The sequence below is a fragment of the Botryllus schlosseri genome, chromosome 2 (assembly GCF_051294905.1).
Source record: "Botryllus schlosseri isolate E-star chromosome 2, Bs_hap1, whole genome shotgun sequence".
Taxonomy (NCBI): Eukaryota; Metazoa; Chordata; class Ascidiacea; order Stolidobranchia; family Styelidae; genus Botryllus; species Botryllus schlosseri.
In genome coordinates, this window is record NC_137237.1 from 34,709,063 (window position 1) to 34,723,665 (window position 14,603).

The 14,603-nt window shown below is 39.5% G+C and overlaps 1 protein-coding gene and 3 long non-coding RNA genes across 5 annotated transcripts in view; 1 reads left to right on the forward strand and 3 right to left on the reverse strand.

Annotated features, from left to right (window-relative positions):
• LOC145458918 (uncharacterized) overlaps window positions 1-14,603 on the reverse strand; it is a 462,825-nt gene that overhangs the window by 444,997 nt on the left and 3,225 nt on the right. The gene's annotated exons all lie outside the window — the stretch shown is intronic.
• The window catches only part of LOC145458912 (uncharacterized), a 482,198-nt gene that overhangs the window by 435,777 nt on the left and 31,818 nt on the right, over window positions 1-14,603 (forward strand). The window lies entirely within an intron of this gene.
• LOC145459548 (uncharacterized) lies at window positions 3,370-5,422 on the reverse strand. Of its 2 annotated transcripts, none has more exons than XR_013921461.1 (2): window positions 5,280-5,422; window positions 3,370-3,791 (listed from the first exon to the last, which is right to left on the reverse strand). It is a non-coding gene; the product is annotated as an uncharacterized LOC145459548 (long non-coding RNA). The 2 variants fall into 2 exon arrangements; XR_013921462.1 differs by having other exon boundaries at window positions 5,217-5,422.
• Window positions 5,723-8,382, reverse strand: LOC145459877 (uncharacterized). The gene is made up of 3 exons (XM_080338392.1): window positions 8,027-8,382; window positions 7,671-7,969; window positions 5,723-5,905 (listed from the first exon to the last, which is right to left on the reverse strand). The coding sequence occupies exons 2-3, from the start codon at window positions 7,875-7,877 to the stop codon at window positions 5,723-5,725; spliced, it is 390 nt and encodes a 129-aa protein (XP_080194518.1). The 5' UTR covers window positions 7,878-7,969; window positions 8,027-8,382.

Below are 14,603 nucleotides of genomic sequence, written 5' to 3' on the forward strand. Positions count from 1 at the left end.
TTGTTTGTACATCATGTATTTCGTACCTCAAGATACCTTGAATCAATCCTAAATCATGATCTGTCAACCTACATACAATGCGCTTTCAGAATCGCCGCCAGTAGCAGACTCCTTGTTCACCTAATCAGCAAGCTGCTGCTGACGAGGTCATTGAAGCATAGCCGATTATCCAATCAAGAGCCGTGGTTTCTTGATTACTAGTCTTCTCGCCGTTCTATGGTCGGTGGCACGCCCATTCTTCGGCAGCTACTTTCAAACGCTTTGCACGAAATCTTAACGGCCTTTCTGTGAGCTTCTTTCAGGCTCAGTGTCGTTTTTTATCAATAATCTATCGAATAAGACATTACAACCGAGGATTTGTAAGATTTTCCAAATTATGGACAACCCTAGACTGTTCATCATAGTCAATTATCTATTTATCCGCAGTATAAAAGTAAAAAAAAACGAGATATACTTCCTACTAAGTGAAATATACAAGAGTAAATACGGTGATTTTAAGCTTTTTTAGGGGTAATATTATCTTCTTTTCTAAGGCCAATTTGGCAAAACTAATGTGATATTCGTAATCAGCAACCTTGAAAACCCCAGAAACGGCTCCTGGATGTTCTGCCAAAAATTTTGTTTCTTCATTTTGTTGACCAGTGTTATTGATAAAAAAAAATAAGCCTGGAAGAAGCTCACGATGAAGTCGTTACGATTTCGGGCAAAGCGTTTGAAAATAGCTCCCGAAGAGTGGGCGTGCCACCGACCATAGAACGGCGAGGAGACTAGTAATCACGAAACCACGGCTCTTGATGGGCTAATCGGCTATACCTCAATGATCACGACAGCGGCAGCTTGCTGATTAATAATTCATCATAATTGAATACAAATATAAAGCATAACAATGACTCTATAGTTTGTGCAATCTTATTGGGCTCAAGTTGTAGTATACAGTTGAAGTTTTGGGTGGTCTAGGAATCGATTGAATCAGCCCGTTATGTTTGGCGCTCTTCAAATGCTTACAGCAAATTAACATATTTTTTTGTACTCGCAGGCTTTGTCAGCAGTGCGCGGCCGCGCACGCGTTCAACTTATAGGAAACATTGCCAATAAGGGGCACGCAAAGTAAAATAGTGATTATAAAATGATACGAGTCATACGACACTGACACGAAGTGGGGACAAAGCTACTGGACACAACCAGAATCATACGGCTAACAGTGATTGGGTTACCGCGGTACTTATTACGAAGATATATATTTTATTCTGCTTGTAGCCTGTAACCTTCCCAAATCAACCTCGGCGTCTGCATTGTAATGGAGTTTGGCATTGCGGCATTGGGGCCATGCCATTTCGGCGTTAGAAGATATTAATATCGAAGGTCGATACGGAATAGCGCACGGTCGGTCGGTCGGTCGGTCGGTCGGTCGCATTCCAGCGGATAGTCGTACTCAACCACCTGTAAGTAATAAAACCATGTTTAATTCGAGACTGCATGAGGAAATATACTAATTATACGCACCGAAATAGCGACTATAAGAAAATAGAGCGCGATTCGTTGTTGTCGGAGCGCAAAAACATATTCGAATTCATGAAAGAACATCGTCAATATGAGTAGCTACACATATTACTATCAAATTTGTATCTTGCTCACCCTATTTCATTAGAATTACCGTTTTACCTGATAGATGGCATGAATTTGAAATTTAGGGCACGTATTTTAATGATGGTGCGTTGTCGAGTGGGCCCATTGTTATTAATCACTTTATTGCATCTTGTTATTACTTGAATTCCCATCATGATTGTCGGTTATGGTCAAAAGATAGTGGAATCGGCGAAACGTACCAGAAAACAACTCGTGAGAACGCACACGATTCCAAATTGACACTGTCTTATGGGGCGCCTTCTTTTTCTATGACGTTTGCAATGGTACTGTATATGACTCGCACTGCATGCTGGGTACTAAAATCGAAAAATTGAATTGCGCTGATCGCGTGAAGCGCGAAGAGAATTTTGAAGTGGAATTGAAATCTCTTCAAAATTTTGGAACCAATAGGTTTAATTCAAATTGCATAACGGCCGCCAATGCTAATTGCATTACGTGTAAATACACCCGCATAACTATTCGTTTACCGCCGTGGTCACCTCTCATCTAGTGCAAGATTTTGTTGCACGCAGCGCTGTGTCAGATCAAGAGTATGTGGCTATATGTCCGTAGCCGGAGGGATTCGCACTCGATATACCGTCGCAGGTTATCGGACACAACGTCCTTTACAGAGGTGGTCAGTAATGAAGTACTTCTACTTTTTCGAAGTACTCAAGAAGTTTTCCTCTACTTCTGGTACTTACTCAAGTAGGTCATTTGTTCGCTACTTCTACTTCTACTTCGTAATATATTGTGAACTACTTACTTGCTTTTCGCTATTTTCAGTTTGTCAAGTAGAAGTGGTTTAATTCCCCAATAAGAAAGATAGCCTAAGGAATTTCGGGACTGTTTTCACGTAGAACCAACATTTAATTTTCATAAAAGTCATGTAATACCCAGAATTTTCGTTTCTCTTCGCGCACAGTAGATATGGAGTGACATATCTGTTCTAACGAAAGTATAGCTGAAAATAATTTAGATACCGGGTTGCGTGGTTCCGTTCACACCGCATTGTCATCTATATCAAATATTTTCATCACAGTAAGTAGCCTATGGCTCCCCCATAACGTTTGAAATTACCGTTCCGCAATCTACCAATTACCTATTATACCTAGCAGCCCATGACGTGTCCTCCTAATCTGGAAAAGTGGACTTTGACTTTTTTAACGTTAGACCTGTTTTAGCAGACCGCCGTTGAAACTTTCTGCACTGTAAAAAATAAAAACCTCGATTTACCGCGAATGTTTGGAAGCACGGTAGCCAGACATTTCGTGGTAATGCAACATTACCGTTGGTCAATGTAAATTTAACTTACACTCGTCCGGTAATCTCACTTTACACGCCAGACTGTAATGTTACAGTCACCCACACGGTATATCCACCCAGCAAACACAAAACTTATTTAAGATATTTTTTAAACATCTTCCATGAGTTCAAAAGATGTTCTTCAATCCTGTGCAAAATATATACATTCGTCGACAGAAATGGATATATATAAGATGTCCTGTAGGACATCCTCAAAGATATTCTGATGGACATCCTCAAAGATATCCTGATAAACATCCTCAAAGATATTCTGATGGACATCCACAAAGATATCCCGATAAACATCCTCAACGATATCCTGTAAGATATTTTTTGTACAGCTCGACCCTGTGTGACCCTGAACCCTGGTTGGCTAAACCTGCTATATGCTGCACTTCACATATGAACGAATACGAATCGTCAGTTTTACAAATCATGTATGGCTTTTTGTTCTATATTATACCAGTTCAAAATACAAAAAAAATGCACTGGACTAGACCTTGACGGAAAATTGCAATAAAAATGGATGAAGAATGAAGGTAAAATAACAGTCCATGACAACACACAGCATACGTTAACAAGAAGTAGACAGCAAGAGGTAGGCCTTGATTCAGAATGAAAACTAATCGCCAATTTTTAAAATCATTTATATGGCTTTCTGTTCTGTATGAAATCAGTACAAAACACGCCGAAAAAAACTCGGATGAAGAAAATACACAAGCAAGAATTGGGCCTTGATACAGAATTTTGCAATCACTTCAGCAAATATTTCTGCATTAGCAATAGTCCATGTTATCGGTATCGGAATCTTCAGCCTCCTCGATAACAGTCTTGCTCCTGTTTTCTCCTTTATTGACATCCTATAACATAAATGAATTGATTACTTTGATTGATTATATCAGTAGTGCAAAAGTAATTTATGTGTTTGGGTGCGAGTACCGTGGGACGGTCATGTGAAGTCACATTCATCCAGTGTTGGGATGACTCAAGTCCACTTTGTAAAAATGACTTGACTTGACTCGGCGCTTCAGAAATGAGGATTGACTCATGACTCGGAGCAAAATTCACTAGTCAATTTCAAGTCATCAAGTAAACAGTGTCAATTAAATCATCCTATCTTATCTATGTTCGGGTTGTCCGCGTTACGTCGATGTCACTTGTGAGAGCAATCAGTCATTCACTGATTGTACTAATCACTGACGCTCCATTATTACATCACAAATAAATCGACCAATAACTAAACGTGTTCACTGCTTGCGTTGTAGTAGTAGTTGTAGATTAATCTAATAGCAACGTACCTCTGTTTCTTAGACGGCTCAGTGCTTACATTGCACAGCGCTCACCTTTACCAACACTCTTATATGATTTAAATCGAACGAATATAGTTTATGCCTTAATATTCTCACGGATGTGTAGGTAGAGTAGATGGATAGTGCCGGTTGTAGCAAATAAATTTGTTCAACTTCTCGAGGCTTCATATTCGATCCTCTATATTGGCTAATAAAACCAGACTGTTGCATGTGGACAGTTACTCGCGTGTTTTATTAGCAGTTCTACGTGTGTGTGCGCGATGCAACACCTTTTTGCATGTATATTTAACTTTATATTCGCTATTTGATTCAAGATACATGGCCAATTAATCTATCCATCACCAGTTAGCAAAATGTAATGACTTTGCATCACCACTGATACTGCGAAAATTCAATTTGACTTGACTTGACTCGAGTCACCTCCAAAAACGAGTGACTTGACTCGACTCGAGTCAAAATGTGCAATGACTCGTGACTCGAAGGTAGTGAATTGATCCCAACATGGCATTCATCCAAGGATACCGAACCGTCTTTTGTAAATCACGACGACCTTGGTGGTATGTGACAGCCGTTTACCATCTACTTCGACTTAATTATCGATTAAACTCTGCGCGCCAAATTTTGCTCAATTCCAACACATAGAAGCTAAGCCAGGCGCTGAGCCCTCCACGCGGTACAAATGCGACCAGTTGAGGATAAACTTGCTTCCCGTGTAGAAATGTGAATTGAAAGGAGTTTGAAATTGAGTGATCGATTATTGGCACAAAAGTTTTGGAGACATTGGTTCCACCGCTAAATCTTAGCAAGTGTAACGAGAGGATCAAAAATTTATGCGAGCTGGGCCGACAATCTTGGCAAGATTAAATAATTACTAGAAATTTTTTTTAATTATATCACTTAACAGTTTGGGAACCACAGGGATAGTGTTCTGAATATGAATGGTAGCGGTCCTGGAGGTAGCAACGATTCACTTACTGTCAAATAATATGATAAAGAACGCAGCTGTCACACAGACGTCAGATTCATAAACAAAATTACCTTGCAAGCTCCAATAACAGTTAGAAATCGTCCCACTTTACTTGTAATTGTTCGACTCTCGGCCGTAGGATGAGTCACTTTGCATGCTCCTTCAAAGAGAATATAAGTAGATCAGGGGCGGCATTACAAAACAATGCGGCAAATCGGAATATCCGCCAGCGGTAACAATCTCTCTGGAATGTGATCACCACATAATGTCAAAATTGGTATTTCAAAACATTTCAGACTCAGCACGGAGTTGCGCACTTGTTTGTGATTTCGCCATGTCGGCAATCTCAGTAGAAGATGACTTCAAACGAGGGCTTACAAGTCCGTGTGGTCAGCAACAATTTGCAATTTAGCTGCAATGATCTTTCACAAGAATGGAAATCAAAATACCCTAACACTGTAAAAATGCTCTCGAAGACATCGTTATTGAGGGTTTTGTAATCGCGATTGTAATATTAGTTACAACTTACGTTCAGTAGTCTTGTCACGAGTAAAATTTTGAACTTTTTTTTTTGTCCATTTTTGCTTGTTTGACCTTTCAGGCTGAACAATTGCCATAAATCCTTTGCAGCTATGCTTGTCATATTTCTGACCGTTGAGGCCAATTGTTCACCCCGAAGTCCATTCAAAGCAGATACCTGTAGTACAAAATACAATACATAGTGGTGTGTGACAGAATGAAAAATCACTAGACCAGTTCAGTTTATTATTAAATTTCAGGTACTCAATTTTGCCCAGCACAAACAATGTTACCATAGTGTCCTATATGGTGTGGACAGTAGGACACTGCATTTGGGTTAGGCTACGTCATACTTTCCATTTGAACAAAAGCAACTTTACGGCCATTTTGACCGGCTTTTCGAGTGCAAAATCCGATAAAACGTGTGTCAATGGAAAGCTGCTGATATAAGAATCACGTAAATATAAATTTTATTCTGTTCATGCCGGCCCTGGCATCCCTAAAATCAGCCAGCCGAAAAATCAGTAATGGGTTTTAAAATAATGGCGCGGGGTTTCGATATTTTTCGAATTCACTAATATAGCATCAATTCATTATGGTTAAGTACATCCGTAAATGACGATTATACAATCTTCTCGTGCTGACGATTATATGCGCATTATCAGCTTGACGACGAGTCCGGAAGTGGTGTTAATTAGCGACTCCCTGATCTGTCGTGAACAAATAAATACCATCGCATATCAATGCGTCGAACAACTAAATACCGTACGCGCGCTGATCTACGTTCATTTGAAATGACCGTACTGATGCTAATATTCAGTCGCAAATCAATAAGTCGTATTTTCACTGTTGCGCGAAGCTAATTAGCAAGAGGCGTGTTGCCAAATAGCGAGATTCATCTGTGCACAAGGCAACGCGACGCCCCACCACCCCGCAACTCGTCGCCTATGGCTGTACAGTACATATATCATTCAATAGAACACCGGCATCTCAATTCGCCCAAAACGACGACACATGTTTACTAGATGTTCGGTATAACTAGTATTATTTCAAATGTGCGACTAGAATTGGAACTACTCAATTTTGAAAATCCGCAACTAGAACTACAACTACCCAAGAAACCGTTAGTTGGTTGACTTTCAACTAACTAAATGGTTAGTTTGTAAAAGTCACTAAATACGGAAATGACTCGACTCGAGTCAATCTGTGTATTGACTCAACTTGGACTCGAGCCATTGCCCATGACTCGAACGAACCAAGTCGGGACAAAGATGGCCAGGACCGATATTTCATCGTAATTTCGAAGAATATTAAAGTAACCTCCCTATTGGGATTTCGTCTATTTGTAGTAGTACTTGAAAATGCGATCAGAAACTGCTAAAAGTGAGGAAAACTACTATATTATAAATGCGAACCATTCAATATCGCCAGACTGAGTTATAAAAAGCGAGTTTAACAAGATTTTAGCTGGAAACTGAGCAGTCAACACATTGACTTGGACTCGGACTCGAGTCATAATACCATGACTCGGACTCGACTCTCTGATCTATGACTTTGACTTGACTCGGTTGCGAGTTGAAAATGACTCGACTTGACTCGAGTCGAATCTGCGTAATATGACAATGGCAACAAAGAAGGTTTGAACTAAATGAAAAGAGTGATTTATTGTGATTTTAATTGTCACGACATACTTTGCTACATTAGCTTTATGTTGAACATGGATTACGCATGCGAGCTTGTGAGGGACGTAGGCTGCGTAACCGCGGTATATTTCCGTTCCGGCCCAGTTTATAAGCTTACGGTTTAATTTTCAAAAGTAGGTTTTGTGTTTTGAATTTCAAGAAATGGACACGCGGGCCGCTCAGAATGGTTTGCGGGCCGCACTTTGGCCAGGTCTGAGTTAGATAGTCCGGCAAAGTTTGCTCTAATCAACAAAATCATACCAGTTCAGACTTCTTGCAATCGCAGTTAATCAAGTTCGTTTCCAGTTGTTCCAGATGAGATAAGGTTTGACAGGGGTCTTCAATAAGATCTTCCAGCAAGAGTGGGGCTGTGGTACTGTGTTTTTTTGAATCGGTGATGATGTGACCTTTACTGAGATTCATCATCTGGTTCATCTGCTTGGAGCTGAGGTCCATCATCTGGTTCATCTATAACTTCAATTCTTTGATGTTTTTACGCATCAAAGAAATTGAGTGGTCACTGTATGCAGATGTTGGAGTTGATGGTGTGCACGGAGCAGCTAAAAAATTATTTGAATATAAGAAAGCTGGATTAATCATATATGTGATAATCTTACCATTACTTTGTGATCTAGGCCTCGTTGTTGACAGTCAGAATTTTTCAGTTCAACATTGCTTACACATGAAGGAGCGTCTAGAAAACAGAACGACGCTATACCTCAAATTCGAGAATGAATCAAAGTGTTAGGAGCTTACTGCATGGGCTAGTTCCCTGCAACTGGCCGCTACATTCAATGTTGGAATCACGCTGTTCTTGAACACTCTCCGCATGATGGCAAACTTGCATTGCAAGCATCATTGAAAACAGCACCCTTGCTTGTCACACTTTTATTGCCAGAATCCGGAGATGGCCGCATTCTTAGAATTGGTATTAGCATGCCTTGTGTCTGAATACTTGGATTACTTTTCTTCTTTGAAGTCCTTCCTTCCTGAAACGCATCATCTACAAAGTATGAAAATTTATATATGAATATTCTGTGTACAACACATAAGGCAGAATAACAAGAGTATATACCGATACCTTGATCATCATTTGAAACAGAATAATCCTAAAAAATTTTGGGCGGTTGACGTCTTTGTTTAGACTGTTGTCGTTCTTCATCTTCAGACAATGAAGAGGGGGGCAAGCTACTATTGTCCACAACTTCTTTCATGTCACTATAAGCCTTCTCCCATACATCTAATACAGATGAATAATATAGTTGGCAAGGTCCCAGATTTGTAAAAACTACTGGATTTTTAGTAAGCGCAACTATAGAATTACTCAAATTTGAAAACTCGCAACTAACGACAGGCGCTCTCTAGTTGTTTGGAAACTATTACGGTAGTATTTTTCCAAATGTGCATCTAGCACTAGAACTACGGTACTGAAAAAACCGTTCGTTAGTTGTCCGTCAACTAACTAAATAAGCAGTCTGTACGAGTCTGCAGATACTTGGTATAGCAGGCAAACCTTCACAAATCATGAGTTTATACTTACTGGATGAGCATTTGATCCGGATTTTCCACAGAGACCAATTGCCCTTGTCATGTTTTAGTGGCTTCCTGTTTTTCGCCTCATTAGTGGCATTCATTGCTTTCGTCTGTGCTTCCACTGTCATATTATACATCTGAGAACTACCAAGTCTTGGCTGAGCCCACAAGCGCCACACTACACTATTATAAACAAAAGTACAAAAACATTCAATCCACAATGAATGATTTGAGTGACCACCATCTGATGATATTATATAATCCAGTACTGTCACAATAGCTTACGATATTCGCAAAAGTGCAAACCAAGTTCTATATACTTTGTGACATACCAACACCACACCATATACCTATGTTTCATATTAAGCATGTATAAATTACCATGTACAGTTCAGTTTTCAGTAATCCTCTGAAGGAATATGGTTAGTTGAACCTCAAAATACCACGATTAATTCCAGAACGCAACTAAACCAAACATTCAACTGTAGCTGTAAGCCGCCATTACGAGAGCGCTTTGTCTGCCGGAAATATATTTCGCGCCGAGACTTTTGTTCGCGTGGGAGAAATGGCCTCTGGTTTACACTCCGGATCAGGAGCCGGAGTCGTAGCAGGATTTCAGCGATACAGTACAGCCGGACTGGATGCGGATTCTGAATTCGTTTCGACAGTCGGATTTTAGCAAGATGCTTAATTATAATCTTAAATACTATATCATGATTTTGGCAGAAGTTTTTTGGACGCAGAACTGGAAATTCTTCAGCCGGATTTTTCGGACTTTCAAATTGCTACCTAGAGCCGGGCTAATATGATATTGAAGTTTAGCCGACAAAATCGCAAGAAACAGCGGGGCACTAGGTGGAACATTCGGTAGTGACACTATAGGTGACTAAATCGCCCTATAAGAGTAAAAATTCATTATAATCTACTGTACATTTATAAACGCCACTCTACCATAATAGGAAGCAATAATCGAATTTGATATTCCTCACAATTATATTTTCAGCATTCGACAAAATTTAGCCAAAAGTAGTTGTGCTTCAGCACAAGGTATGCACAATAAAAAGATATATTCAAGCTGTGCTTTAGCACAAGGTATGCACAAGATATGATTTGGACATGACTGGACAAGAAAAAGATATATTTAAGTTGTGCTGAAGCACAAGGTATGCACAAGATATGATTTGAACATGACTGGACAAGAAAAAGATATATTTAAGTTGTACTTCAGCACAAGGTATGCACAAGATATGATTTGAACATAAACGGACAAGAAAAAGATATCCTGACAGGTTCAAAAGATATCTAGTGTTTGTACAGTGTGATATCTAGTGTTTATACAGTGTTTGTACAGTGTACAGTGTCTAGTGTTTGTACATGTTCTCCTGTACATTTACGACCGAGACTGTAATTTTACCGCCACCTAGGATTACATATCAGCTTGTAAATTCACGCACATCCATCCATACCTATCGTAAAGCAACACGATTCAAAAATATCGCAAAAGTTTCTTCACACTCCCAAATCGACATTGGAACAAACTGCATATTCATTCACTTCACAATGAAATGGTTACGGTATCGATGGAAAAGTATTGCTGCTGGTGGTCCAATTCTTCTTTACATCTTCAGGAGACATGCAGTAACACGAGTGGTATCAAGAAATGGTGAATTAATCCCACCACCGGCCAAACTTCCAATTGTTTCTTTTTCTCGTCCTCATTCCTCCTGTGTAACTAGCATCTTGCAGTTCCACTAAAAAGAATTCATGCTTAAGTCGCCATATTAAGCAAAGTTGCTAACCTAGACATGACATTAAAAATACTAAGACAAATAGGACATTAAAAATACTAAGACAAATAGGCTAACAAAAATATAACATGTTCCGAAGTACCGGTACTGGTACATTGTGTGATGACGGCTCCGCATTTTACATGATATAGCAGAGATTCATGACTTACTTAATATCTAATGTATTGAAACAAAAGCTTGTTCATTTGCGGTGGCATGTGTGCCAAACAAATCCAGCAGTGGATGAAAACATCTTTATACTATGGCCCGAAAATGACATTAAGAAGCCAACAGTTTCAACTCCTCCGCAGCGGAATATGTGGTGTCACAGGTCACTATATTAGTCGACTAATATCCCAAAATAGAACAGAGAATGTGGCGAATGAAATCTTTCAATCATGAAATCAAAGTCATCCCGGTGGTGTGCACAGTCGTAGATATTGACGGTAACAAATACTATGTAGTACTGTACCTTTTACGATGCGTATCCCAGTGAGCATTACTAGCAATCTTCAACGATCGTGTCCACTTTCTTCAAGCAAAAGCTTCGCTACAGCCTTTGCTCAAATCTCAATAATGGCCAGACGACGATACTACACTCTAACGATTTCGAAAAGTAGTATTCATCCGCTGACATACCACCAATAATATTTACTGGTCACTGTGTTATAATGTTTGATTTAGGTCGTTTTTTTCATACAGAAACATTTATCATTGCATATATCCCTTTGTTTTCCATCTAATTGCGTATAAATTGATAGTTATTCCATGTCTTGTCACTACTTACCGTACTTACTTAACCAGACGCTGCTAGTGATGTCACAGATGTGCGTTGGTTGTTTACTACGAATCTCAGTAAAAGCAGTAACGCGTAACGCTAACCTGATGTCACCTAGGTCGCCTTGTCCGCCATTAACAAATGGTCAACTGAGCATGAGGTGCTGATATTTCTAGTTTCAACGAACAATATTCTATTCCCTAAACTGATTTCATAACTTATCACCCCTATCCGTGACAACGAATGTAACCAGCGAGGCCGGCCGTATAGCCATAGCCTTCTACTATAATATAATGGCTATGGTCTAACCACATTAGCTATGATTGTCAGTTGTTTGTTGTACCCTACTATTCACTATATACTGATATTGGTACTAGGGCCAACAATTTCCGTATGACAGACCCCAGTTTCTCGAACGAGGTTGAATCAGGTCAAATCACCTCGAGAATGATATATCAGTAACATTCAATTCCACATATACATTGGCTGCAGCGATTTTGAAGCTAATCAATTTTGCCAATAGTCGGGTAAACTGCATGAGTAACGAGCAACTGTCAGTAATTTTGCGAAGAAGAAATTCTGGTAACTTGACTTCACAGCTAAATTAAGGTAATATTACATATCAAAATGTAAAATTACAAGCTACGCACAGTTATTGGGTGTGACCGGGAATTTGTTGTAAAATTTACAGAGATTTCCCAGTAAATCTACCAAATTTTTTACAAAAGACATTGCATTGTATTTTTCTTTCAATTACGATTATCATACGTTGAGTTCTGATTATAGTTTGAATTCTTTCGTCTGAAGAACATACATGTTGAAGTATAAAAGCAAGTGTATAGTAATGCCTTATATTTTCCGAAAATGAAGCTATTCACTATATGGCATTTTTACGATCTGGCATATTTGTAATTACCGTATACTAATTGCGCAAAGTGTTGAAACCGTATCCGTCACAACTTCTCCGTATTGCTCATCGACAGAACTAGGGGCCTTATAATATGTGGGACGGTGCCAGGCCATGATATTCTATAAAAGCGGGTGTTCGAGTAAACAAAGGATTAGTATCGCATTTTCATATCAATATTTTCATTTACATTCCATGATGTGGACGACTGCTTATTCTGTCAAAAATTGACGCCTCCTGGGATGCATCAACATGAATCGTGCTATTTGCACCTTCCACATAGCTCCATTTGCAGCTTTTGACAGTCCATGCGAACGAATTACGATCATTTCCAGAGCTACTTACTTACTTGAGTAGATTTAAAGTCAGTAAATTCTACTTCTACTTCAAGTAGTTTTAGGTTGCTTATGAAAGAAGTACTTCTACTCGTACTTGAGTAGATTTTTTCGTCGCTACTGCTACTTCTACTTGAGTAGCTTTCTTGACTACTTTGACCACCTCTGATCCTTTACCACCGCCTGTGTGCGAAAAGTTCTAATGTGATAGCAAAAAGTCGTCAACTGAGTCAGCTAGCCTTTTAGAATTTCTATGCTTGTAAGAGGTTCTAAAAGAGAATCTACTTCCCCAACACCGAACTTCACCGCACGTGACTGATTAAATTGATAAAAAATGGCAACGGATTGATTTTTATGCACTTGATCTCTCATTGGACTACGGCACGCATGCGCACCATAACGTTGCATGGGACTTCCCCAGCATCAAAGCGAACACGCTTTCGTCACGACGTCGGATCCCATGACCATCAGAGATGAGCATGGATTAGGATTAGGTTTTGAAAAAACAGGATTTGTGAAATTTTGTCGGATTTGGATTGGATTTGGATTAGACATTTTTTTCAGAACGGATTAGGATTTGGATTGGATTGACCTATTTTCTGGGAGATCGAAATGTCGTGTGGCGAATGGCGACAAACTTTATTCAGATCAGTTATTAGGTCCGTGGACATATGAGCATGCGACATTACAGCATGCGAGACTTCGGCATGCGACACTTTGGCATGCGACACATGAGCATGTGGGTTAAATTACGGGTTAGGGTTAGGTTAGGGTTGGATTTAGGGTTGGGTTAGGGTTAGGCTTTAGGTTAGGTTAGGCTATGTTTCGGGTTGGGGTAAGTTTTGGGGTTATACAGTCACATGCTGAAGTGACGCATGCTGATGTGTTCCATGCTGAACTGTCGTTTTCCATTGTGTCGCATGCTCATATGTCGGGCAACCCAGTTATTAATGTACTTATGGCTACTAAGTTATCTTGAATCAAGTGAATCGTTGGTTGTGAAAGGAAATCTTCGAATCCCTCCATTGCATAAATTAGTATTTTTTTCTGAATTTCCAGTTGGAATCGGATTAGGATTGGACATGGACTTGAATATGTAAAAGTTATGGATTAGGATTTGGATTTGAAGGTTCGGATTTGGATTGGATTAGGACATAGAAATTTCAAATCCGCTCATCTCTGATGACCATGCGGTTAAGTTTTAGCGCGACATGACTTATCGAGAGTGGCAATGATGCAGGCGGGTATATTGTTTAGTGACTTCCAGTATAGTTCACGGCTGCAGGATTTCTATTAGTAGGATATATCGAGTGAATCAGTTATCATAGGAAATGTATGCAATGCATATTATAATCAATACCGTCTTTATGCTATAACTTCTATTATCAATAGGCTAGCTTGTAGGTGTTCATGGGAAAGAATAGCCGTAAATCTGAGAACCAATCTTTTGCACCCGATCAAAGGGATAAATAGGTTGTAGCACCCCATCGCTTGATCAGTAATGACTAGCTTATATATAGCTTATATACTGACTTATATATAAGAGCAGTGTTATTATATCGGCTGATTGTCTCGAAAGCTCACAATGAACTATACGCCAGTCCTCTTCAGCCGCGGTCGCTATGTTTTACTCAAATTTACTCAAAATTGCATATCTCAATCCACATAATACATTGAATGCGTACTGTGTAGTAATTCTAAACGAGATAAGGCTGCAAGGTTTAATACTAGTTAATGCTAAAACCTAACCACGCTCGATATTCCCTGACCGCGACCTCACTAAATGGTTATCGAGCGAAGTCTGTGAAGCATTTTCCGGAAAGCCTTTCTGCGAAACGATTGAAAATCAAATTT

Coding starts and splice junctions, on each gene's coding strand:
- LOC145459877 (XM_080338392.1), bottom strand. CDS start 7,877: ATGAACCAGATGATGGACCTCAGCTCCAAGCAGATGAACCAGATGATG. Junction 5,906..7,670: donor ATTGCAAGAAGTCTGAACTG/GTATGATTTTGT, acceptor TTTGTACTACAG/GTATCTGCTTTGAATGGACT.